Here is a 25,983-nt window from a genome sequence, read left to right on the forward strand (position 1 = left end):
CATCATCTCTTTTTCTACATTTCTTCATACTGGAGAGAAGATGAAAGTATTATCAACTAAATTTTCCGGCGGATTGTGATCACTTTCAGTCAATTTCATTTGAAAATGGATTTTCTTATGGGATTTTGATGAATAGTAGTAAGATTCGATGTTGTGCACTTAAAAAAAATGGATCGATAGTTTGTTGGAGAGAAGGAGGATTTACGTAGGAGGGATGAGTGTAACTTTAAATAAAATTAAAATTGCCTTTTTCCTATGACAAACAGAATCCGTTAATTTTTATAATAAAAGGATTAAAATCTGTTAATTTTTATAATAAAAGGATTAAATCGTTATATTTTTAAGTGATGAGGGCATTTTAATGATTTCTAAGAATTATAAGGTCACTAATGAATTTCCCTAAAACCTTCATATCTCAGCGGGAAAACGCTATATAAACCCACACCCACTCCCCACTCCCCACTATGCCTCCGACGAATACTGAACAACAATGACGCCGGAAATCACCATCAACGGATGCCCTTATAGCCTCAGCTCATACAAAGTTGACTTCTTCGGCACTCCCATCGACGTCACCGTCACTTCCTCCTCCTCCGTCGTTCGGAAATGGATTCGCACCACTCTCTTCCTCCGCCGAGACTACATTGGCCGCCTCGTTGTCGGTGTCGGCGTCCAGTGGACTCCATGGAACGGTAACGAACCTCCCCCTGACACTCTTCAGCTCTGCGTGGGCACTCGCTGCTTGATCTTCCGACTCTCTCTAGCCACTACCGTTCCGCTCATTCTTCGCCGCTTTCTCCTGGACCGGGATAACACTTTCGTTGGGATTTGGAATGGCTCGGACGAGAAGAAGCTGCGGATGTCGGAACACGAGCTCAGGCTTCACAGGCTTCTAGATTTGAGGAGATATATATCCACTGATTATGGGGGAAGTCTTGCTAGGGCTTCAGTGGAGAGGATAGTGGAGGAATGTTTGGGTTACGAGGGGGTGAGATTGGAGAAGGATATCAGCATGAGTGATTGGGGTAATGAGGATCTCTCCTATGAGCAGATTTTGCAGGCTTGTGTCGATGCTTATGTGGCCTTCGAGATTGGCAAGAACTTGCGTGCCTGGGAGCTGTGACGCTTTAGATGTTTTGGGAGTGCTTATGGCGTTTTTTTTTTTTTAAAAAAAATTTTTTTGTCCCTTCCCTTCTCTCTCCGAATATCATTGGGAAGGTCCTTTCTTTATTTTGTTTTCCTTGCATACTAAGAAGATCTTTTGTCCACGAAAATGGGTTTTTTATTGGTTCTGAGAATAATTATGTAGGGAACAACTTGCTAGAAACTGGAATCCTTCAGTTCCTGTTCAATTTAAGGTTTTTTGACGATGGTGATTTTACGAAATCTTCTTATTGCGATTGATATTTGTTTGCTGTTTGTTGCTTGTTGAAGGCCTTCTGAACCCTCATCTTAAATTCAGACTCCTTAGGCAGAATTACTTGTAGAGAAAGGAAAAACAAAAACAGCATCCCATTGCATCTTTTTGCATTAATAGCGGATGTATCGCCTAAAATTCTTGCGGAGATGATGGTCTTCGCTTTCAGCCCTTGCCTGACTAGCAGAGGTTTGGCCATTTGATCCAAACGCAAGAGCATTTGCCTTTGAACCTTCCATACTGGAGAGGTTTTGTTTAATCTTGGAGTAATATGATATTGGCAAAAATTTCAAAGATCAAATTGAATCTTAACCAATCACTTTTTACTTGCCAACAAAATAAAAAATCAATACGGAAAATCAAATTGATATTCAATCTTTTTATTTGAATCACAAATCCGCGATTGATTTAATTCGCTAGATAAGCACCACTAGCTCACTGGTCTGTTCACTATCTCCATGTTCCCATGTTATTTTCTTTCTCAGACGAATCTATCGTGGCCACCTTGTCGCCGAAGTAAGTGTCCAGAGGACTCCCTCCAACGCCAAAGACCCTCCCTGAAATGCTACTCTCCAGGTATAAGTGGGCACTCGCTGACTTTCTCTTTACTGTTACTGAATTTAATTAACCTTCGTTGTTACCTTGTAAAATTGAGATTTGCTACGCGCAATTACGTTCTGAGAAAGAAAGGAAAAACCAGCAACACGATGTCGTTTTTCAAATTGGCAGCCTCTTGCATTAATAGCTCGATGGACCGCGCGCGCAAAATCTTGCCAGTCGGATGTCCTTCCTTTTTCAGAACTGGGTCCCCTCTCATGATTCTGTGGCTGAGAGACCAAACCCTAGATAGACCCAAAAGAATTGGACAATTGGTTGATGGGTTTACGAAGGTATGAATCCGAATAGCTTGGAGAAAAAGACAAAAAAAAAAAAAAAGAAAATCCGAATAGCGATCCAAGAATGGGCTGCGCTATTCGGAAGGCAAAGAGCCCAATGGTAAAATAGCGCCGCTTCTGCCATTTTCAGACAGACGCCAATCCCATGCTTTCCTTTTCTTCATTTCCCCTCAGCGGTTCTCTCGAGCTCACGCTTGCTTCTCTTCCTATCTTCTGAACCCCTTGATTTTTATCAATTAGGGTTCTTAATTCTCACTCATACTTGCATGGATAGTCACAGGGGAGACGGCTACGGCGGCACCTCCAACAATCCCACCGCCGCTTCTGACAACCAACACTCCTACCATAATCGTCGATCCTCTCGCTTCTCAGATGGTCCTTCCCGATTCTCTGATGCTCCCGTCAACCGCTATTCCACAAATGGTACCAATACTTCCAGCAATTACGACCGCCGCAGCCCCACCAATTATAGTGGTGGCGGCGGCGGTCACCGCCTTTTCGACAGTCTTCTCCGTCATCCTCCTTCTGCTGGTGGTGCTGAAGGAATGGGAGGGTTTGAACCACTTGGAGGCGGTGGTGCTGCCGGTACCGGTGGAATTCGCGCAATGGGCGGAGGTGGAGGTTTTGGGTCTAATTACCAGGCACCGCCACCGCTGATTCCGCATCAGCCTCTGTCGGGACAGAAACGAGGGTATCCATTCATTGGCCGCGGGAGTTCTCCTGGTGAGATTTTTGTTTTTAGCTTGGGCCTATTTCAAGCATGTGGTTGGTTATTTGGATTGACACTTTATTGTTCCTTGCCATAACAACTGTTGAAGTTTGTCTTTCTTGAATATGATGATTTAGAGTGCAGCATATTGTGATTTTAATGTTATTTGCTTTGAATTTGCTTCTTCAAAGTCACTTTGTTTTTCCCTTAATATTGTAATAAGTTTAGGTTTGTTTTCTTAGATCGCTTTGATGGTGGTAGCTTTGCCAAACTCTTTGTGGGATCTGTTCCACGGACTGCTACTGAAGGAGATGTAAGTTTTTTCAATTTATGCAGCATATTGTATATGAAATTATATTGAACAATGGAGGCATGATATACTCTTAACTTGAAATGTATATGTGTACACACACACACACACATAGACCTCAACCCTTGTGTGGCTGGATTCCAAACCATTGGTGAAGCTCATGTGTGTTAGGTCCGTTTCATGAGTGATTTAAGATTTCACTTGCCCCTTCATCATCTTCATCTTCTTGACATGTTTATTCTCAAGTAAGCTCTGGTGATTTAAAATGCCATCTAGCTGTGTTGAATGTACAGTATCAGAAACCATAATGTGAAATCGTTATTAGTATCTGAAACCATCATCCTGCATTTGTTTTCTGCAAAGCTAATGTGAATGGTTTAGTTATTTTACTAAGCTCAACTCAACTAAGCCTGTTTATTTTAGTGCTATACCTATTGTACTATACTCAGCTAAATTCTACTCTACTTATTACATTAATAGTCTTTTAGGTTCTCTTTGTTAGAATCCCTGTGTTTCTTTATCCTATGTTTATTTGATGCCAGATTCGCCCCTTATTTGAACAACATGGAAATGTGATAGAGGTTTCCTTGATCAAAGATAAGAGAACAGGACAGCAACAAGGTACGTATAAATGCTTTTTTTAATGAAATAATTTTGATTCAAAACTCTCTTATTTCAGGTCCTTTAAGAGGCTGATGGGGGCAAAGTATGCTCATCTTTCGTCTCAGTTTCTTTTTGCAACAAGTTTCAGGCTTGTTGGTTTTGGTTGCAACCCTCTTTTTTTGTGTACATCTGGTCAAACAAGAAGGCAACACATATAAACCTACTAAAAACCAGTTTATGTATAGCACTTGGGACTTCAAGATGATAAGATCCTCTTCTTGTCATACTGGCTGCAGCAGTGTGGGAATTACCCAACAAGTTATTTGTATTGGGAGTGTCTGTTTCCATACTGTAGCTCTATAATTTCGGGATATTTCAAGACAAATTTGTACATTAATGACTTGGAGTTGGAAAAAATTGCTTAAGTTATTGCTTTTTTAATGGGTGTTAAACACTATGTAATTTGAAGGAATTTTGTTTTGTTCTGGATCTTAAACCTGGGAGTTTTTAATTCAGAATGCATTGGAATGTCTGTGTATCACCTTGTACAGTGCGATGTGAGATGGTTTAGGAGTTAGTTTATCATATATGGTTGGTTACTGATTAAATAAGTCGTGATTGTGGGTTATAAGTTCCTTAAAGCTGCTTTGGATATTGTGAATGGCTTGATTGTGGGATGGTTGTGGTGTATGGTGATAGCCTGATTATTTACTCTTTTAATACCCACAGCAGTTGGTTGAGTTTGTTCTTGTGCTTGAATGGGTATGTGAACCTTTTGTTTTGTTGGTAATTTGAGGCAGGATGCTTAATTTGGAGTTCATGGTTTGGATATTTTTTTTTCTCTTGAGCATGGATGTGGCAGTTATTTGCTTATCATGTGTTGGAAAATGTGATGTATTTTACCTTGTTTCCTCACTTTATGAAGTGAGCCTTTTGTTGATGAGATGGATATCAAGTTCCATTATGATCTTATTTCTCACATTTAAGGGATCCTATCAGATTGTTGGGTGGGGGGGAGGGGAGAGTAGAATCAGAGATTGATAGAAAAGCAAGGATATGGGTTTTGAATTTGTTCTTCTGGTTGAATTTGGTATTTTTTCATTTACGTAGATATGTGGTAGAAGGATAGTTGTAGCTGTTGACTTATTTGCTAATCCTAATTGATTCTAGGGATTTGATTTGATTTGATTAGGATCTTTAATTATCTCTGTAATTATTATTTGATTATTTGCTTCCTGTTTAGATATGATTCTTTGTGTATAAATAGCCATGTAGACATATTGTACAAATCAAGAGTGAAATACAAGAATACTCAATATTCTTCCAAAAATCTTCATGGTATCAAAGCCTTTTTCCTGATTTTTTGGGTTCAAATTCAATTTTTCCTCTTCAGGGTTTCAAAACCCTAAATTTACTTTTTTGGTACTAACCCATTTAGGAGCCCTTCACTCTCTCACCGCCGGCACCAGAAGAACCGCCGGACTGCCGCCGGCCGATCGACCAGCCCCGACGCCGGAAAAGCTTGCGCGTGAGGCTCACGCGCCACCTCTTCCCGGCGCGTGACCCGGCGCTTCCCGGCGCTTGACCCATCATCTGCCACTGCTTTGCTGCTCCGATCACTCCGGCGACGATTCCGATCATCTTTCCGGCCTTCCCGTGCTGCTACCCGGTCCTTTTGGTGAATCGATTGGGCTCTCTTGTGTGTACACCCTTGAATACCTCCTATTCTGTCACCGTTTATAAACCTTTACCATGACAGAAGGTAAAAGGGTGTCAATGGCAGAAGGTAAAAGGGTGTCGATAGCAGAAGGTACAAGAATCTCGATTCCTAACTCTGATTCCTCATTCTTTAGTGCCACATCTGACGTTGTAAAGTCAGGTAATACTTCATCTCTCCATAATATTCCATGGATTATCGATTCTGGTGCGAATAGACACATGACAGGTTCGTCTAAAGGCCTTCTCAATTATTTTCCTTCCCTAACCAAAGATAGTGTCAAAATTGCTGATGGCTCTTTTACTCCCATATCCGGAACAGGTTCTGTTATTTGCACATCGAATATTAAATTATCATCTGTCCTCCATGTTCCCCACTTTCCTGTCAACCTTTTATCTGTTAGTGCTATCACCAATGCCCTTAATTGTAAAATTAAATTCTTTCCTGATCATTGTGTTATTCAGGATCTTCACACAGGAAAGAGGATTGGCAATGGTAGACTGCATGATGGCTTATATATGTTGGAGGGTGATCCAGGTTCTTCGATATCTCAAGCCTGTTTTGGAGAAAATAAAGATGTCAATCAGGAAATAATACAGTGGCACAGACGGTTAGGACATCCATCATTCTTTGCCTTAGAAAAACTTTATCCTAATTTGTTTGCTAGAACTCAGTTTGATTCTCTATTTTGTGATGCTTGTGAGTATGCTAAACACACTAGAACATCTTATCCTTTGAGTCATAATAAAAGTCAAATTCCTTTTGCGACTATTCATTCTGATGTTTGGGGGCCTACTCAAACTGTCTCATTGTCTGGTAATCGATGGTTTGTCACCTTTATTGATTGTTGTACTCGAATGACTTGGGTCTATTTGATTAAAGCTAAAAGTGATGTCTTTTCTTGTTTTCAATCCTTTCATAAGATGGTTTGTACTCAATTTAATACTAAGGTGAAAATTTTGAGAACTGACAATGGAAGAGAATACATGGATAGTAGCTTTTCTGCTTATTTGGAGAATAATGGGATAATACACCAGACTAGTTGTCTTTATACTAGTGCTCAAAATGGCGTTGCTGAGAGGAAAAATAGGCATCTATTGGAGGTAGCTCGATCTCTTATGTTCACCATGAATCTACCCAAAGCATATTGGGGAGATGCAATTCTTGCATCTGCTTATCTTATCAATAGAATGCCTCTCAAGAACCTTGACTTTATGAGTCCTTTGGCGGTTTTACAAGGGAAGAATTCATACGTTGTTCCACCAAAAGTATTTGGGTGTGTTTGCTTTGTCCATACTAGACGGCAGGAAAACTGGATCCCAAGGCCCTTAAATGTGTGTTTGTTGGATATTCTCCAACACAGAAAGGATACAAGTGTTATCATCCTCCCTCTAGGAAATACTTCGTTAGTATGGATGTTACCTTCCGAGAAACTGAACCCTACTTCAGTACCAACCCCTCACCTCTTCAGGGGAAGAATAATGAGCAAGAAGAGGTGATCCCGAATTCTGTGATTTTGAGTGATATGGTTCAACCAGAAAGTTTGAGTTTTAGTAGACAGGGGGAGATGTCCAATCAGGGAGAGAGAACTGGTCGTTTGGACAAGCCAGATTTGAGAAGGTATTCAAGGAGAGACAAGGCAGAAGAAGCCATTATGCAGTCTACTCAGAGTCAAGAATCTTCTCCTGGTGAGTTACCTAGTCATGAATCTTCTTCTGGTGAGTTACCCACAACTCTTTCTTCTGGTGAGTTACCCACAACTCTTGAATGTTTCAATGACTTAGATAAACCTATTGCACAAAGAAAAGGGGTCAGATCTTGCACTAAACACCCTATTTCTAACTTTGTTTCTTATGAATCTTTATCACCTTCCTATAGAGCCTTTGCCTTGTCTATTTCCTCTGTGTCTATTCCACAGGATTGGAAGAAAGCTCTTGCAGATCCTAAATGGAAGAAAGCAATGATTGAAGAGATGAAAGCATTGGCTAAAAATGAAACTTGGGAGCTTGTCACTCTTCCACCTGAGAAGAAACTCGTTGGCTGTAAATGGGTATTCACAGTGAAACATAAAGCTGATGGCACAATTGAACGATTTAAGGCCAGATTGGTTGCTAAAGGTTTCACCCAAACCTATGGAGTGGATTATCAAGAGACATTTGCCCCAGTTGCAAAAATGAATTCAATCAGAGTTCTGTTATCTTGCGCGGCCAACTTGGACTGGGACTTGCAACAGTTTGATGTGAAGAATGCTTTCCTCCATGGAGATTTAGAGGAAGAAGTATTCATGGAAATTCCTCCTGGGTTCGCTGATGAGAAGACACAAGGAAAGGTGTGCAAGTTAAAAAAGGCTTTGTATGGGCTAAAACAATCTCCCAGAGCTTGGTTTGACAGGTTTAGCAGAGCCATGATGTCCTTCGGTTACCAACAAAGCAATGCTGATCACACTCTGTTTATCAAACATCATAAGGGTAAGATCACCCTTCTTATTGTGTATGTTGATGATATAGTGGTGACAGGTGATGACAAAGAGGAAATGGCTCAACTAAAGAGGTTGTTAGCTCAGGAATTTGAAATCAAAGATCTGGGAAAACTGCAATATTTTCTAGGTATCGAGGTGGCCAGATCAGAAAAAGGAATTTTCATCTCTCAAAGAAAGTACATTCTGGATCTTTTGAAAGAAACTGGTATGATGGGGTGTAAGCCAGCAGAATCTCCCATTGAAAGTAACCACAAGCTGAAAGCAAGAACTGGTGAGTCCGTGGATATTGGAAGATATCAGAGATTGGTAGGAAGGTTGATTTATCTCTCACACACTCGACCGGATATAGCCTATGCTGTTAGCTTAGTCAGCCAATTCATGCATGACCCTCGCGAGACTCATATGCAAGCTGTACTTCGCATCTTGAGATACCTAAAGTCTGCGCCAGGGAAAGGGCTTCTTTATTCCAAACATGGTCATCTCCGAATTGAAAGTTTTACAGATGCAGATTGGGCAGGATCTCTCGATGACAGGAGATCCACATCTGGCTACCCCACAGTTGTGGGGGGAAACCTTGTCACTTGGAGGAGCAAAAAACAAAGTGTTGTTGCTCGGTCAAGTGCGGAAGCAGAATACAGAGCAATGGCCCAAGGAGTGTGTGAACTCTTATGGTTGCAGAAGTTATTGGAAGAGTTGAGATTGTCCGAGAGAGACAAGATAACCTTGTATTGTGACAATAAAGCTGCTATAAGTATAGCACAAAACCCAGTCCAACATGACCGAACGAAGCACATTGAAATTGATCGGCACTTCATTAAAGAAAAATTAACAGACGGTGTCTTGAGCCTAGTTCATGTGACTTCTACTGATCAACTTGCGGATGTGTTTACTAAAGGGCTTAACAACAAGATCTACCATAATCTGATTTGCAAGTTGGGCATGTGTGACATCTTTGCACCAACTTGAGGGGGAGTGTTGACTTATTTGCTAATCCTAATTGATTCTAGGGATTTGATTTGATTTGATTAGGATCCTTAATTATCTCTGTAATTATTATTTGATTATTTGCTTCCTGTTTAGATATGATTCTTTGTGTATAAATAGCCATGTAGACATATTGTACAAATCAAGAGTGAAATACAAGAATACTCAATATTCTTCCAAAAATCTTCAGTAGCTCATTGTTTGGCTTGATTTATGTTGACCACGAATGGACAGTTGTGTGATTTAACGCTTAGAAATGTGATCTTATGGATTTTGTGGGAAGCATGTATTGTTCATGCAGTTGTATGGTATGCTGTGTTTATGATTTTGAAAGAAGCGTCTGTGTACGTTCTCTTACTTTATTTTGATCTGAATGTGTGGGTTGCACTGGTCTAGTTTATTGAAAGCCGTTTCTGTGACCCTGTCCAATAACTGGTGACCAGTGGATCTCAGAGCATGGTTAAGTTTGTGTACTATCTTCAATTTGGTATACCTCTTCTAATTCCCAGAGGTTGATAGCAAGTCCTGGTAACTAGGGTTTTCCTGCAGGTACCAAGGTTGTTACCTGCCCAAAATTAATTTCATTTGCCCCAACTTCTCTTTCCATGGTTTGCTCAACTTGACCTACTATATAAAGTAACATTTTCTTTTTAAGAGGGTTAATCTAGTCTTAGGAATGTTTGTTAGATTTGTATTCCCCAAGCCTAATGTTGGCTTTATTTTTCCATGGAAGCCTTTCCTGTTCTCTGAGAACCTTGTATGGTGATGAAATTATTTTGAGAACAAGTGTCTTGTTCATTATCATATATGTTTTAATGATGTGCATTTATTTTTTGGCCGAATGACTTACAGTTTGGATCCTTATGAATGTAGAATGGTTCTTTTTCTGATCATTTGTAGATGAATATGTGAACTAATTTTTGAATTTGCAGACCTTCAATGTGCTGGCCTCCTGTCCTTGCTTAGACCAGTGAAAATTAGCAATGTTTACCTGGTATCTGAAATGATACCATGATGATTATTGGCACCCTTGATGGAGGAATGTTATGATATTCTAGGTACTCCTTGTCTGCTTGAGTTATTAATAGGCACTAGGTCTCCTTTTTCAGAATGTCTTTGTAGCTTTACAGGGTTGGCACTTGGTAGTGATGTTGTGATGTTTTGGGTGTGCCTTTTTCCCTTTGTAACACAGTGATTGGAAAATCCGTGTAGCTTCTGGTGGCAACAATATATGTATATACATATACATATATTGTTCTCTAGAAAAATGCAGGAGATTTGTATGAATTTTGAGTTGTGCATAGAGCGGAGAAGGTAAAATATTTTAATGGATATCTTACTAACTTGTGGAATGCCCAAATCTATATACCCAGGTAAGTACCGCTTTGGAACTGGAAGCATTTAAAAACTGGATGGACCAAAACCAGCATCCAACCAGTCTTGAACCTGCCAGTTTGGTTTTGAGCCAAACCAGATTTTTTACTTCTTTAAAAATATACAAATATTCGAAACAAAAAACAATTCAACTGTTAGATTTGATCAAATGGAACAAAAATGGAATCAGGGAAACCCTAAAGGCTGTTTCCAGTGCCCTTGAACCTGAGCTGCCGGGTCAGGCCAGAGTAGGATTGAAACAGGCTCTTAGCTGCCCTTACCCAAATCAATATTGCCAAGTTCAATTTTGGGAACTGAAATTTGTGGGTAGCATTAAGGAGCTTGTTTTACGTTATTGGTTTATGATCTGATTGTATCAAGTGGCAATATATGAGATCCCAGTATCTGCGATATTCATAAATTATTGTAATCATAGTTATGGCAGCTAATCTTGGTTTGCGACTTGTACTATTCTTGGAGAATATTTTACTTGATTGTTGCAGCAGGAGACTATCATTACTTTCTTGTGTAAATAGCTCACTGAACTATCCTGCTCCCATTGAGTATCTTTTACTGCCCCTTTCACTGTTTAGTATGCTTCCATTGCATGACCTGCGGTTTAAAATATGACCCTCTAGAATCACATCCAGGCGTACCAACTTAGAGCGCTGGAAGTAAAACCTGGGATATTGGCCTTTTTAACTTTTGCAAATAGGGATTTCCTCTAATTTTATGTTGGTCTTTTTGGATTCTACACATGCCGTAAACTGTTTTACTGGTTTTGCTAATCTCGTGAGCACATGACTTGACAATGGGGTTAAGATGGACGAATTGTTTTGTGTGGTAATCTCATTTCTTTTTTATGATGTTACTGTTTGCCAAACTGTATAAAGATCTTTGAAAAAAATTGTTTGGATTTTCTTATTCATTATTGTTCATCTTTTCTGTTTATTGGATATATTCATGTGTGCTCGTGTGAGAATAATTAGGTATCTTTTGACGGCGGAATGTGCTAACGGTGGTGATTGCATTCACATATTCCATTAGTTGTTTTGTTGTATTATTGTGGATGTACAGGTGGGAAGAGAGGTTCAGTGGGCTGCTCATGTTTGCTTGTTCGTTAATTTCATTCTGATTTTATATCTGAGCATTCCTTTCTGCTCTGTTGTGAGGTTTTGAGATGGTAAAGTTTTGTGTTGTTACTTCAGATCATATTTGGTCTTTCTTTTATTGTGTTCCTGTGAATGCTAGCACAAGTCATCTGTTATTTCCTTTACTATCCTTGTGCAAACTACTGCATGGGGAAATGCATTTTGAATTAGTTATGAGCTTTAACCTTTTCCTGGTTACAATGTAATCGAAAAGAAAATCCATCTTCAAATTGCAATGATTTTGGTATAATCTAGCAGCTTATATTTGTAAAATGGGCTTCTGAACACACTCACCTATTTCTCATGACAAGCCAATCAAATTTGTGGGTCTATAGTTTTAAGTAATCGCCCAAACTCTAGGTTCATCCTGTCTGCTCTGTTGAACAATATTGTCCGTGCCTATCTAATCAGTTCAGCTGCTTAAGTGTTTGGTTTATTTGCACATCTCTATCACTGTTGGAAATGTACCAAATAAAATCAGGTTAAAGACATTTTACTTGTGCAGGTTGTTGTTTTGTTAAATATGCAACTTCTGAAGAAGCTGATAGGGCTATGAGAGCTCTGCACAATCAACATACTCTTCCTGGAGTGAGTTTTATCCTTGTGCTACTTATTAGTAGTGGAAACCATTGTGGTAGTTTCAATTTTAAACATTCCTTTTCCAGGGAGTAGGTCCTATCCAAGTAAGATATGCTGACGGGGAGAGAGAGCGCCTTGGTAATAATCTGTTTCTCATTGAACTTCTTAGCCTTCCAAATATGATTCTTTTTTTTTTTTTCACCAATAGGCATTAGCTCATTGGTTCTGGATTGTTTTTAAGGCTGTGAGGTTTTGAGTTCGAACCCTCAGTTAGTGCCAATTGTACAACAAAAAAAAAATATGATTTTTCCTTATCTAGAATTTTTATGCTATATGCGTGGGTTTTCCAAAATTGGTTATTTTTATTGCATGTCAGAGATGCATTATAGCAATACTTGTGTGTGATTAACATTGCATATTTTTCATGAACCGGTGATTTTATATATCCTTTTTCCTAGCTAATAGCGTTGAGGATCAAGTATTTTCCATCATTAAATGCTGTATTGAAGGGAATATTTGCTCGCAAAACTTTAGCTTTGTAGAAAGTAGTATGTGTTTTTGGGTTCTTTTATCTTGAAGTTTCGTAATTCACGATGCTTTCAATTTTTCCATGATAGGTGCAGTTGAGTACAAATTGTTTGTTGGGTCACTGAACAAACAAGCTACAGAAAGGGAAGTTGAGGAAGTATGTTACATTTTTCAATTGGTTGAATTTTTTCTGCTGTTCAAAATTAATGTCATTGCAGTACCATCCTTCCTCACTTCAAACAGCAGCTGTCACAAAGGAGCTTTTCTTTTCTTCCCTTGTGGGAATGCAAAATTGCTGTTCTGTTTTGATAAATAGATAAATTGACACATGTATTGGATAATTGAAATCTTATTCTAGTAACTATTCTTGCTTTTTTTTCAGATTTTTTCACCATATGGTCATGTTGAAGATGTCTATCTCATGCGTGATGAAATGAAGCAAAGCCGTGGTGTGTTCTTCTCTTAATTTGATTTTGATCTAAACATGATGTGGCTGTTTTTGAATTGAGGTTTTGATTTTTCGTCCTGCTGCTCCTGCATTTATTTGCCATGCTATGATATGATGTTTCAGAAGCTAAATCAGTAGAGCTTTATTTTACGTTCTATTTGTGAACTAACCAAATGCTTGATTTTAAAATTATTATTATTCATTTCTTCAAAACATTTGCAACATACTAGATATCTTCTTATTTTAGTCTTGAGATTGCTAATATGATCAATATATACATTATCTACTCTACTATGCATCAGGTCATCAGTTCGTGTACTGTTATGTTTCATTACTTGTGATGTTTGTCTGCATAAATCTAATGCCATTGTGTTTCTATATTCCTGTTGCTGTTGCTTTTCTTCAATCCGTTCTGCAGGATGTGGATTTGTTAAATACTCTGATAAAGAAATGGCAATGCGAGCTATAAATGCTCTCAATGGGATTTACAGAATGAAAGTAAGCACACCTTTTCACTTTCCTAGTGTTAAGTTCATTGAATATGTTTCAAGTTTATGCTTTAATCTGTGTTTGTTATGAATGTTAGGGTTGTGATCAACCGTTGATTGTTCGGTTTGCTGATCCAAAGAGGCCCAGACCTGGAGATTCAAGGTCTGTTGGCGGCTAACATCTATTCCTTTATGTGCAAGTTTGGTGCATTTGCTCTTTGCTTGTTTTTTTTTTTTTTCAGTGGGATACTACTATGGATGAGGAGATAGGGAGGCATATGAAGTCTTAAATATGGCATCTCTAGCATCAAACCTGGGAATATAGATATTTTCTTGTGTTGTGTGCAATTTACACCAATCCCTATTTAATTTTCACAGGGGTGGTCCTGCACTCGGAGGTCCAGGTTTTGGCACTCGATTTCAAGTTCCAAGGCCCAGGTATCTTTCCTTGTCCTTGTTTTGGAATATTAATGCTTTTTAGTTTCAGCATCTACTTTTAGTGAATTTGGGGTTTCATGGTTACTTTTATTAGATCGGCATCCAATTTTAGTGATCCTATGGGTGATGGAGGTCCACCTAATGCTTGTCTTCCAATAAGTCGACAAAATATGGGGCCTTCCTCCAATGCTGGTGTCTCTGGTTTTGGGAGTCAGTTGCTTCCTAGGTCTGGTGATCTAGCAACGCCTTTAAATCAGGTAAGTAGAAATGGTGCCTAGTGGTTGCCTGATGGATTGAATATTGATACTTTGCTGCTTCTGGTAATGGTGGGATTGGTTTTATGTTTGTTCTGGAATGTTATCCTGACATTAAATTGAAAAAGAAGGAACAGCTTTGTGCTTGATAGTACATTGATGTTCTGATCAAGTTCACATTTCACCTTGGTGCTCTTTTAGTTGATCTCGACTGTTGTATTAGATTTGTCCGGTTTATTGTTTGTGTGCTAGTTTCTTTTGATGGATGTTTGCACTCAGTCTCTTGGTCCCATTTAGCTTAAAACTCTGATACATGCTATGGTTTCTGGACTCAGGGTGGCCCTCCTGATGGTGCTCCTTCTGGACATGTTTTTTCTGCTGCACAACTGGTATGTGAATGTGAAGAATGTCCTGTTATGCATACATATCTTTTGATGGTGTTCCTAGAATGACTTGGAACAATGATGGTTTTTTTTTCTCCCCAGAATTTTAACCAGCATTTACATCAATTCCCACCAGTTGGCCAGCATACCTCTCCACCACAGAAACCCCTCCAATCTCCCCAGCATTTGCCTTCTCTTCAACTAAACCTTCAAGTTACATCTTGTTCACAAGCACAAACTTCCCATGTTGGTCAGTTACATTCCCCACTTACTGCTAGTCAAACTCCTTTCAGTCAAGCACCACCGTCACAGCAGTATGTTGGTATGAGCGGACAGTTATCTGCTTCTCAATCTCAGCTGCAGCAGGGTGCCTCAACGGGTATACCATTACCAGCACCTTTGAATATCAACTTACACTCCCATTCTGTGTCTGCTGCGACTAATCAGCAGCAGATGCCTGCTCCTGTCCAGCAGCAACCGCTTCAGCCTCTTCAACAGTCCCCTTCTCAGTTAGCTCAGATGTTATCACAACAGACACAAACTCTGCAAGCAACCTTTCAGTCATCTCAGCAGGCCTTTTCACAGCTGCAACAACAATTGCAAATGATGCAACCATCAAATCAAGGTCTAACATTGCAGCAGAGTTCTCAGCCTACTAAACAGGAGGTATGATTTGATTTGAGGTGAAAAATGAGTGCACATTTTCAAATTTTAAAACAGAAATTAGAGAGAGAATGGTCTTCCAGTGATTAAGTGGGATTGGTTAGGTTTCGGTCTGGGTTCATTACTTTTGTTGAAATCTGGAGGCAAAATGATGTGTTTTGCTCTGAGATTGATGCACATAAATAACTGAAGCAATTATTAAAAACGATATTGAAACATCAGTAATTGATTTTTAAAACATGGGAGGTTGGATGTTGAATATAGTATTTGTTTAATTTGATAGAGTTTTCTTGGATAAAATCCTATTTTTGGTAGATGCTACTATCTCCACATAGATGTGATACATTTAGATGTTGGGACACCTTACCATCTGTTACATACCTGCCTGCCAATTTTTCACATTAGAAGGTGCTGTTGCTGTGGCACCTTGCTTTTTGCCTCGCATACTCTTTTTAAGTGTTAGGACTGCAGTTGTGGGGGGGAGGATTCTAGTGTCACCTCTTCTTTCCTGGAATTAGCTGGGATGTAAAGGTTATTAGGGTTATGTGCATAGCATAATCTTCCTTTAAATCATCTCCCATGTTGTCTCATTCTTCTAATCATGGTCTTCTCTGGTTTTTAAGCCCATTCCTGTGCTGTCTTGTTTCAAAATTTTATAAAATTGTGGTTTCTGCTAAGATTGTTCCATTCCCTCAATAAATAGGGGTCGGGGATTCCACCAAAAGCATTTGTTAGTATGCCATTTACTAGAGTGGCTGCAGATGTGCCTCCATCTACTTCTTCTGCTCCTGTTGCTCCTGTAATATCTCAGCCAGTGGCTCCTGCAAAATGTAATTGGACAGAGCATACCTCTGTTGAGGGATTCAAGTACTATTACAACAGTGTGACTCGGGAGAGCCGGGTGAGAAACTAATTTCTTGACTTGCTTTACTGTGGTCGTTTTATCTAAAATAAATGATTTGTTCTCTTTGCGGCAGTGGGAGAAACCAGAGGAACTGACATTATTTGAACAACCACCACAGCAGCAGCAACTACAACAAAGAACTCCACTTCAACAACCTCAAGCCCAATCAAACCCTCAAGTTCTGCCCATTCAGCAAGTTCCACAAGTACCACGACTTCAAGCTTCGTTCCAAACACAGTTTCACCAGCAGCAGCTGTTGCAACAGCCTTCCTTTCCTTCATTGGTCAGTCTTTATTCAACTTGCAGAGCTTGTAAATAGTTAGTTCCAATTGCTGACTCTATTATGTGAATATCCAGGATGCTGCTTCCGGAGTTGGAGTTCAACAAGATGATCAGGTAATGTCATCCTTGTATGAAATGTTTGCTTCTGTACAAGGATTTGTCTATGCAATATTTGTCTAATTTATGCTTTTGTAAGCACTCAACCAATCTAACTATTTAACTAAGGGACTTCTCATTGAAGAATATAATATTCCCTCCGTCCTATACTATTTGTTCATTTTTTCTTTTTTTTGGTTGTCCCACGATTATTGTCGCACTTTCCTTATGACTCTATTTAATTTTATCTTATTTTCAAGAAACTTCTCAAACATTTCTTAGTATTTAATAAAATTTAATGTTTTTAAGATGTGTATAGTTGGAAATTTAATAAAAAAAATATCTTTAATATGTGTGAAAAAGTAAAGTGGACAAAAATTATGGAACAGATGGAGTATATTATTATGACTGTGGTTTCTTTGTTAATGAGTTTAACTCAATTCTGTGGGGAGTTTTTCTTGCTCCTGGTTTTCATCTTTCTTCTGGATGTTTCTGGCTTTGCAGGAACTTGTTTAGGTCTCTTCTTTGCTCTTCTCTTTTCTTTCTTTTTTTTTTTTCCCCTTTCTTGTGCATGCTCCTATTTATTTTCTGTATACCCACATTAATGCTTTTATCTCAAGTCATTTCTGCGGCGGGCTTCAGGTTGCTCAAGAGTGGATGTGGAAGAATAAGGCAGCAGGTAATCTGGTTTTATATTCTATTTGATGTTAGTCTGTGAATGGGCTAGTAATGGAGGACATTTCTGTTGTTGCCCCCAACTTGTCTAATAGAAACTTATCGAGTTTGAAGTGGGTTCCGGTACCATACTAGGCCATCATAATTTTAACAATTCTAATGATGTCTTACACATGGAAGTAGAGGAGTTGGATCTAAGGACGCTGAAGAAGTAGATTCTTTTGGGGGGATTTGTGGATGCTTACAAAATTGAGCCTCGCAATGACATTTTAGGAGTTCTATGACATTTCTTAATGAAAATTGCGTTTTTTTTGTATTTTTTTTTATAGAAAATGATTTGTTCCCCTATCTAAATCTTATAACAGGAACATGAGCTGAAGAGTGGATTCCAGAGCAGCATATGACATGATTTTGCTGCTAGCATGCCCAGTGGCAAGGCTAATTCAAACAAAAATGGTAGAAATGATAACTATAATGGTTTCTGCATCCTATAGTTTTCTTGGTTTACTCGGGGAATTTACCGTCCGAGTTATTGAGTTAGCAAATTGAGGATATGTGCCATTAGTAAATTAACAAATCCAAGGTTATGTAACATTTCCTGTAGTTGTTGTAATACCATCTTAGTTACAATTTATTGCCATAAAGAATACCGGTAGATGGCATGGCAAATTGATACCCGGCAGTTCTTCACGTTTAAGTTGCTGTTTATTTGGTTAAAGCTGTATTGCACTAGATCAAAGCATACAGGAATCTTGGAATGAACCGGAATACAGATACCACCATCTTGGTTAATAAGCTTCGAGTTTAATTAACAGCCCTACAGTTGGTGCGGATCTCCCCAGAAGCCTCAGTCAGTGGCCCCAAGCTTCCCATTTTTAACATTGAATTCTTGAAATCCTCAAAGAACAAAAAGGGGTCCTCTGCGTAGGATTCTACTATCAGGCGTGTTTGGTCATCATCGGTCACAAGGGTCTGGTCGGACGGAAGTAAACCCTCGCCCAAAAGTAGATTAAGGTAGTACTGGTTGTCAAATGTCGCTGGAGTCGCCAAGTCCAGGTGTGCTAGAATTGAGGTGCTGTCAGGTTCTGAACACAGCTGCTGCAGCGATTGAATGAAATCCAAATTAATATCATGGCCATTGGAGTTGGCAGTCCCTTGAAGCCGAGAGCTGAAGGTTGTGCATCTAGCTTTTCCTATGGTATGAGCACCTGCAGCATAACGAATCGTCAGACACCTGTTCAACTAAAGCCAAGCTGGTTTTTTATTTATTTTTTTTTTTTGTCGAAGGCATCAATGAGGTGAAATGAAGAATGTTTGATATAAGAATACCAGAGAGGGCAACCATGTCATCGAGTGAGAGGCCAACATTCTGAAAGCTGGTCACTAGGGTAGCCACAGTAGAATTTGGAGCTGGAATATTGTTTGTGGCTGCTGATTTGCTAGCACTCAAGCTGTCCTTCCTACCCATGTGGACCTCCCAACTCGGTCCTCCTGACTGAAAATGATTTAGTTCTTAGATTAGCTCAAATCATTAAAAGAAACCAGTAGGAAAATATTCATAATTTGTTCTTTGAGGGAGCAGTTAAACTGCAAATGTGTGCGTGGTGTATATACCAGAACGACAGAATCTCTAGCTGCAATGGCAAGAATATCAGCACAAGACACTGTTTGAGGACAAACAGATTCTAGTTCTGCTTTAATTCCATCGATGACTTCAAATCCTCTCAACGAATTCAAGTTGGGTGGTGCTGTTTTTTCACCCACAAAATTTCCACTATCATCCAGCAAAACTGAAGCGTCACAACCCTGCAGAGCTCATCCACGTTTAATCAGTTTCCGTTATAACCACAGCTGAAATGCTGTTTCTCTCTCCATGTGTGGGTGTGCTTGTGTGTGTGTATATATATATATATAGAGAGAGAGAGAGAGTGAAGAAAAGAAAGCATATAGAAAAGCATGACTTGCATTAACAAAGCAATCATGGAAATGAAGACGAAGTAGGGAAGCTGCCATTCTTGGGTCCTGAGAGATTGCAGTTTCAACCCAAGAGAAGATGATAGCTTCAGCCTCCGGGCAGCTTTCTTGGTAAATGTTAAATTGCAGAACAAAGCCAATGTCCCCTGCGCATGTTTCATTCAAGGTGGATGGTGTCTCTGCAAATGCAATTACAATCTTAAGCATTACAAAACAGAAAGCTAAACGTGTTGCCATTTTCGCAGTGATAGCAAGTGTTGTAATGGCTTGGGTTTTATAGAATCAAGATTATTTCATCGAAGTAGAAAGCAGTTGAGTGACAGGAATTAGAATAGGTCAAGTTCATTCATATACCTAATGCCATGTGCTTCCAAATGCCCTTTTGGAGAATATATCTCTCTCAAACTGGCTGTTGGGGATGGAGATTTTCCATCTTCCAAAGAGATGGTGAGGTCATGGAAGTTGAGACTTTAGGTTTTGAACTATTCTATTCATGAAGTAATTACGTGCAGGGGTCACATGCAAACAATAACTCTTCGTGCAAATTCTTTGGGGAAAGAAATGAAGATCATAAATAAATTCAAACAAATTAAAACGGCTCCTTGCGTTGTGACCTTTAATTTTTTAGTTTACAAAACCATTTATCATATATTGAATTCTTGTAAGAAATTCATAATTGACGAGTAGGTAAAGTCCATGATATTAAAACAATATAGAAATTATTTCTTAAATTGACTAAATGTTTTGTCTATTTTTCTGTATAAAGGGATATATATCTTCTGGAGAAACATTTATCAAGCACACCTTTTTAAACTTATAATCTTTTATTCTCAATGCTTTTGCGACAAGGAGAGGGAAAAACAAACAAACGGAATAGACGTGGCTACACCCCTGAATCAAAGCAGGATATTTTCCATCAGCAATTATCATCTGTTGACAATCAGGACAACAAGCCCATTTTTAAATAGGCCTTGTTTTCTCAAATATTATTGGGCCTTTTTCTTTTAAATTAAGAAAACTTTGTTTGAAAATTTCATTTATAAGATAACAATTTAAATAAATTATCATACAAACATGAATATTGAGTTCTAAAATGAAAAGAAAGAAAGAAAAAATCAACCTGTCTTAATTTAGTGGATAAAAAATATATTATTTACTTAAAACACCCAGACCCATTACTTACAAAGTTAAAAGATTGTAATTTGTAATTTGGTTTAGGTAAACAACATAAAAATCTGAGACTGACTTATAAAAATTTTTATAATTAAAACATATAATCTATCGTGGATATTATTTAGTAGTTTAATATCACCTATATGAGAGTAGTGATTAATGGTGAATTAAATTTAATTAAAACTTGATTTGTTTTATATAAAATATTTTATAAAAAAATATTTTTTTTATTTTCTAGTGTTTAAACACTTTGAGAAATTAATTAATAAAAAATTTATTTAATTATATGAAAAATTAAATTATTTTTAAAAAAACTTATTTAAAAAAAAGATTCGTTTTTTATATTTTAAAAATCTTATTTACTTATATGGGTCGGTTTTTAAAATAGAAAATGGATATATATTTATCAAAAGTGACTGACACATATGGTAGGAGAATGTGTTCATAAGATAAAAAAGAAAATTGTAAGATGTGGCAATAAATTTAAGAGTTTTTTTGGGTTGACCTCCAAATTTGCATTAAAATCCAAAAGAATAAAGATGATTGAGAATCTACAAGATTAGCGCAAACATGTAATCAGACCCTTCTTAGAAAATAATCTAAAAAATCAAATTAAAATCCAATAAATCAAACCATCATCAACTCAAGAAATCCTAAAACAATAAAAAAAAAAAACCGTCATAGCTATAAAATATAAACATGGCTGCCATACACAACTAGCAAAAGCAAAGAAAGGACAACTAACGTAGAAACATACAACAAAGTCAAAAACATAAAATGCAAATAAATCATACAGGCCACAAAATTCCAGACTATAAATACTGAATCTATTCAGCTTCAGGAGTTGATGAGGCAGAGCTCACGGCGATGTTGCCTTAAGATGCATGGATTATCGGGCGTAGCAGTAGAAACCTCGAGCTGTTGGTATTAGAACATGCAAGACCTCCTGTTAAGCCTAAAGAAAATCTTCAATCCAACGTTATCCACAGATCGCAGTAAGAGACCTCTGTATATCGAGACATCTTGATATGATAAAAATAGAAAGTATTAGAACTAACAACACTGTATTGACAAAAAGAGGAGAAAGACATTATCGGTGGAAGAAAAACTAAATCAGAACATATTGATGGACTTTTTAGTTGGATAAGGGAGAAGGAGCAAAAACCGTAGATGACATGTTAGTGATCGGAGAATTTTCAAAACTCGTTCGCAAGTGAGGATGATGAGTTAAAAGTATTTATTCCTGTGTATATGAGAGAATAATATCTACCATTTGTCTTAAATTCTTTTTGTACCATGATGCTTTATATAATCTCCATTACCCAAATTGCACGTGGAATGTCTACCTCTCTCTAATTTCTAAAATACATACCTTCTACTAATTCTTCAAACCCTATTGAGAACAAAAAGAAATTTAAATAATTTAATTATATACATTTATTTTTTTTATAAGTGAAAGTAATAGAACTAGAAGCAATGTCTTTGAAAATTACATATATTGGCATTTAATTTTAATTAGTAAGGACTTGTTAGTTGGTTGAAAATTGAACATGAAATCATTAATTCTTTAAGAAAAACTAATAATTAAATAAAATCAAAATTAAAAAATATATAATATATAAATCAATTTTTCTAAATTTTAAATTGAAATAATTAACTATTGTGATTTGAAATGGCTCTTAGTAGAATTAGAAAAAGGCAAAACTTGTTGTTTAATCAAATTAAGAATTGCCAACTATAGTAGAATCAGAAAAGGGTTACCAAGTCAGGACGGAGAATTCGTTGATGGCGGAGGCATTGTGTTTGACTTAAACAGCAATAATTTTATGGTGGTGTGCAGGTGGAATTAAACGGATGCATTATTAATTGTTCAAGCTGTTCATGATAATGTTCAACAATCTTGCTCTTTCTTTTGATGCTAGATATTCAAACTTATATTTCAGCTCATTAACGCTGTTCATGATAATGTAAGGAAATCGGCTAATCAGATATTGCTCATACACGAGCTCCAGCTACTTTGTTTACGTCCGTTTCTATCAAGTTTGGAACTTCTCCTCTTCCTTTGATTTATAACGTAATGGCATTTGATAGTGAAGAGGATTAATAATTTGAGGGAAAATAAAAAAGGCAAAAAGTGGAAAAGCTGTAAATGATACGAAATCCCAACAGGAAATGGAAAGTGAAATAATGGGTAGAAAGGCAGGATGGATTCACATAATCAAACAAAGGCAATATTTGCACTTTTTCTCAAAACCCACACACACGAGAGGAGAGGAGAGGAGAGGAGAGGAGAGGAGAGGCTTCCAATCTTCAAAACCTTTCCACTTTCCAATAAAGCCCAAGGCAAACACTTGAGAATATTCACTGCGCCCTCAACAGGAAAATTCATAACTATGCCTATATGTTCATACTACATCTTCCCTTTTTGAAATCTTCTCACCTTTACCGATTAATTCGCCTAACACTTTTCACATAGTGTGTGAATGAATGCAAAGATTCCAGATGCTCCCACAAATTCATTAATTCTTTATTTTATTTGAACATGTAATTATTTGAATTTCTAATCTAATTTTCCACTGCTGATGCTTAGAACAGGCGGTGGAAAATTTAGGAAAAAATCATCATTATTCTGCATCACCTTATCATTACTTTTTGCAAGTTGTCAACATAAAAATCCTGCTCCACAATTCCAAGAAGCAACCTCTTAATTCAGCTATGCATAAGACTTAATTGAAGCCATCTCTTCACACCACTCATCAAAATCTTACTTCTTGAAACTTTTTTATTTTTTAATTTAATTTATCAAGATATCCCTTTTTTAAAAATTAACTTCTTTAAAATTTAAATACTATGTTTTCTTTAAGGAATAAACCTGAATTTTTCTCTTGAAGCAAACTGAATCTTACTATATTGATCTTGAAGTACATATATGATCACGATCCTCTCCAAAACGATTAGATAATAAAAGGCGGAGATAGTGCAGTAATTCAACTGGTCAGTGATTGAGAGCTTTCTCTCCAAGCCTTCTCATAGATTAGACATAACAACTTGGGTACCTAACTAATCATGTACGTATGGCTGTAAGTAGATAATGAATCATTCATGAAAATAAACAAAACACTATAGATAACGACGACAGTGCAATATGGACTAGGACTTAACAACTCCACAAGGTAAGAAAGACAAGGTTAACTTCAACAGTGCTTAAAGCAACCAAATCTCTACCAAAATCTTTCACCATCCTTCCAATCAAGATTACAAGCCATTTCTTTCCAAAAATTTTCACATCACATTGAATGCCTCAAGTTCTCGTCTCTATATATACCTTAAAATGGAAGAAAAGGTCATGATTCGTTATGCCTAGTGGTGGTCAATTAATTGTTATCTCTCCATACATGTCACAACATAACTAGCTATCTATATCATCCCATGATCCTTAGTCCTTGCACACTTGCAAAAGGATCAAGTTCCCACAAAGTCCCAAGATTTATGAGTTTCAGCCGACTCTCTTTGACTAGCTGATGGGAAAACCCTAACCCTAACTACACTCTCATGTCAGTACACATGCTTATTCAACCATAGAAAACAAAAACGAAGAAGAAGGAGGAGGGGGCATTAGAAGAAGGAAGACAGAAAGACTATAGAGAACAAATGGGAAATGGATGAGACAAACTCTAATATCTCCATAACCGGATAATTAAACTCTGCATACAAAGAATAACAAAAAAGGACCATACGAAACAAAGGAAACGAGTCCCTGCATATATAAGCTGCTAATTAAAAGGATAGTCATCTCCATCATCATCACCATCGATCATTTTCTAGCTATAATTAAGGTTCTGTGTCATTGAAATTAAGACTTGGTGATCGATGAAGCGGGATTTTCTCCAGAGAGGAAACCCCATAAGTGAGTAATTACATACCAGCAAACTAAACTGCAAATCCTTCTACTCCTCTGTAGTTTCCTTTCTCATCTGGGTGGGCACGATGTCCTGAAGAAGCCCATGGTCTCTAAAGAAGGAAGCTGATGAAGGACCAAACCGTCTCTCTTGAAGAAAACTTGGAGAAAACGGGGGATAGAAACTACTACTACTAGTGCTAATATTCAGAGAAGGTGATGAGCTATACATGTAGGCATGTTGCTGTTGCTGGTACTGAGGTTGTGGAATAACAAAAGAAGTTGCAGCACCGAAACCACCTGAATCTGGCAAAAGTCCGATACTTCCCCGAGGGGTTATGGGACTTGGATGCGTGTGTTGTCCTTCATAGGTTGTAACAACTATGGTGGGATCTTCAGATGATCTCTCTACTCTCTTCTTCACCCCGCATCCTGCACTAGTGCAACGATAATAGCTCCTGAAAAGTAATAATACATGAACAAACCTTTTTAACACAACATCATCCAAAAGCTTTGCATATTCCTGCAACTTGGCAACCCACCAAGTAATAACACTACTTAATTAATGTATTTATACATACACATACACACACGTACACATATATATCAAAGAAACATTAGGGGACGAGATGGGGGATTCCGTTGATACCTAGGATAAGGGCTGTTTTTCACTGCTTTCTGGCCGTACTTCCTCCATCTATATCCATCATCTAGGTGATCAACTTCGCTCTTTGTCATGAAAGCAAATCTTGGCTCTCTTTGCCTTTTCTGGTTCTTCTTCTTGGGTTTCAACCTAAACCCATAAAACATTATACTTTCAGTATAAGAAAGTGAAACAATAAAAAATCCATAAATCTCACAATCAAGTTTAATTGCAGAAAAAAGAATAAAACCCATATCCGCAATAGACTTGTGGCTGCCTGTTTCTTGTTTCATATATCCAAAAAGTAGCCAGCTAACGACACACACGACAAATAAAGCAAAAATCTAGAAAGAAAAGAAGCCTGATATCATCTTCTTGAACACTCACTGTTTCTTGTTCTTTTCTTGATCCAGCTCTTCTTCATCTCCAGCTTTAGCTTGTGCCTCATTTCCTGGTTCATTCGAGGATGAAGAGATGGAGGAGGAGTTAGGAGTGGCCGGAGTGTTCAAGACCTCGGATGATTCGGGAACAGTAGACGCCGGTGAAGGTAAGGGTTGGTGAGGAACAATCGGAGGCTGAAACCAATCGAATAAAGAAGTACCAAAATCTTGGTTGCTATCAAGCAAGTCCATGATGCCTAAAGAGGCTTTATCACCGATATCACATGGCATCATGTCAAAGATGCTGGCTGATGTTGGGGTTGTGGATGATAAAGCAAAACTAGTGGAAAGCTCCTCCGTGATGAATGTGGAATTTGCCATGGAAATCTCAGTCTTTATCATTTGCTCGGCTCTCTTCTCCATAGAAATTTGATACAATCTGTGTATTTATATCAAAAGAACATATTCTGCTTCTTCATTTGAGTATGGCACTTGTTCTCCTTTTCTCTTTCTTCGCCTTTTTGAAGTTTTTTTATT

The 25,983-nt window shown here is 37.9% G+C and overlaps 4 protein-coding genes across 10 annotated transcripts; 2 read left to right on the forward strand and 2 right to left on the reverse strand.

The window, feature by feature from the left end:
* Positions 1 to 365: 365 nt before the first annotated feature.
* Positions 366 to 1,386, forward strand: LOC110602431. The gene has a single exon (XM_021739958.2). It carries the CDS (start codon positions 491 to 493, stop codon positions 1,121 to 1,123), a length of 633 nt encoding a protein of 210 aa, XP_021595650.1. The 5' UTR covers positions 366 to 490; the 3' UTR covers positions 1,124 to 1,386.
* Positions 1,387 to 2,237: 851 nt separating this feature from the next.
* On the forward strand, positions 2,238 to 18,092 carry LOC110602429 (flowering time control protein FCA). Of its 7 annotated transcripts, XR_006348793.1 has the most exons (19): positions 2,258 to 3,036; positions 3,265 to 3,335; positions 3,875 to 3,953; positions 12,146 to 12,228; positions 12,306 to 12,357; positions 12,837 to 12,904; positions 13,130 to 13,196; positions 13,614 to 13,693; positions 13,782 to 13,846; positions 14,062 to 14,121; positions 14,216 to 14,378; positions 14,711 to 14,764; positions 14,861 to 15,424; positions 16,125 to 16,322; positions 16,399 to 16,608; positions 16,683 to 16,721; positions 17,346 to 17,382; positions 17,744 to 17,925; positions 17,962 to 18,092. XR_006348793.1 is itself a non-coding variant. In XM_021739954.2 (18 exons), the coding sequence occupies exons 1-17, from the start codon at positions 2,580 to 2,582 to the stop codon at positions 17,372 to 17,374; spliced, it is 2,361 nt and encodes a 786-aa protein (XP_021595646.1). In that variant the 5' UTR covers positions 2,256 to 2,579; the 3' UTR covers positions 17,375 to 17,382; positions 17,744 to 18,092. The 7 variants fall into 7 exon arrangements, 3 of the variants coding, with proteins under 3 accessions (XP_021595646.1, XP_021595647.1, XP_021595648.1); XR_006348791.1 differs by having other exon boundaries at positions 2,254 to 3,036; positions 16,683 to 16,750; positions 16,903 to 17,382; positions 17,744 to 18,092; XM_021739954.2 differs by having other exon boundaries at positions 2,256 to 3,036; positions 17,324 to 17,382; positions 17,744 to 18,092.
* Positions 18,093 to 18,182: 90 nt separating this feature from the next.
* On the reverse strand, positions 18,183 to 19,589 carry LOC110602432 (peroxidase 40). The gene is made up of 4 exons (XM_021739959.2): positions 19,344 to 19,589; positions 18,993 to 19,184; positions 18,708 to 18,873; positions 18,183 to 18,586 (listed from the first exon to the last, which is right to left on the reverse strand). Exons 1-4 carry the CDS (start codon positions 19,587 to 19,589, stop codon positions 18,183 to 18,185), a joined length of 1,008 nt encoding a protein of 335 aa, XP_021595651.1.
* Positions 19,590 to 24,190: 4,601 nt separating this feature from the next.
* LOC110601688 (probable WRKY transcription factor 48) lies at positions 24,191 to 25,983 on the reverse strand. Its single transcript, XM_021738919.2, has 3 exons — positions 25,454 to 25,983; positions 25,073 to 25,216; positions 24,191 to 24,881 (listed from the first exon to the last, which is right to left on the reverse strand). Exons 1-3 carry the CDS (start codon positions 25,867 to 25,869, stop codon positions 24,473 to 24,475), a joined length of 969 nt encoding a protein of 322 aa, XP_021594611.1. The 5' UTR covers positions 25,870 to 25,983; the 3' UTR covers positions 24,191 to 24,472.

Source organism: Manihot esculenta, chromosome 15, assembly GCF_001659605.2.
Source record: "Manihot esculenta cultivar AM560-2 chromosome 15, M.esculenta_v8, whole genome shotgun sequence".
In the NCBI taxonomy this organism is placed as follows: domain Eukaryota; kingdom Viridiplantae; phylum Streptophyta; class Magnoliopsida; order Malpighiales; family Euphorbiaceae; genus Manihot; species Manihot esculenta.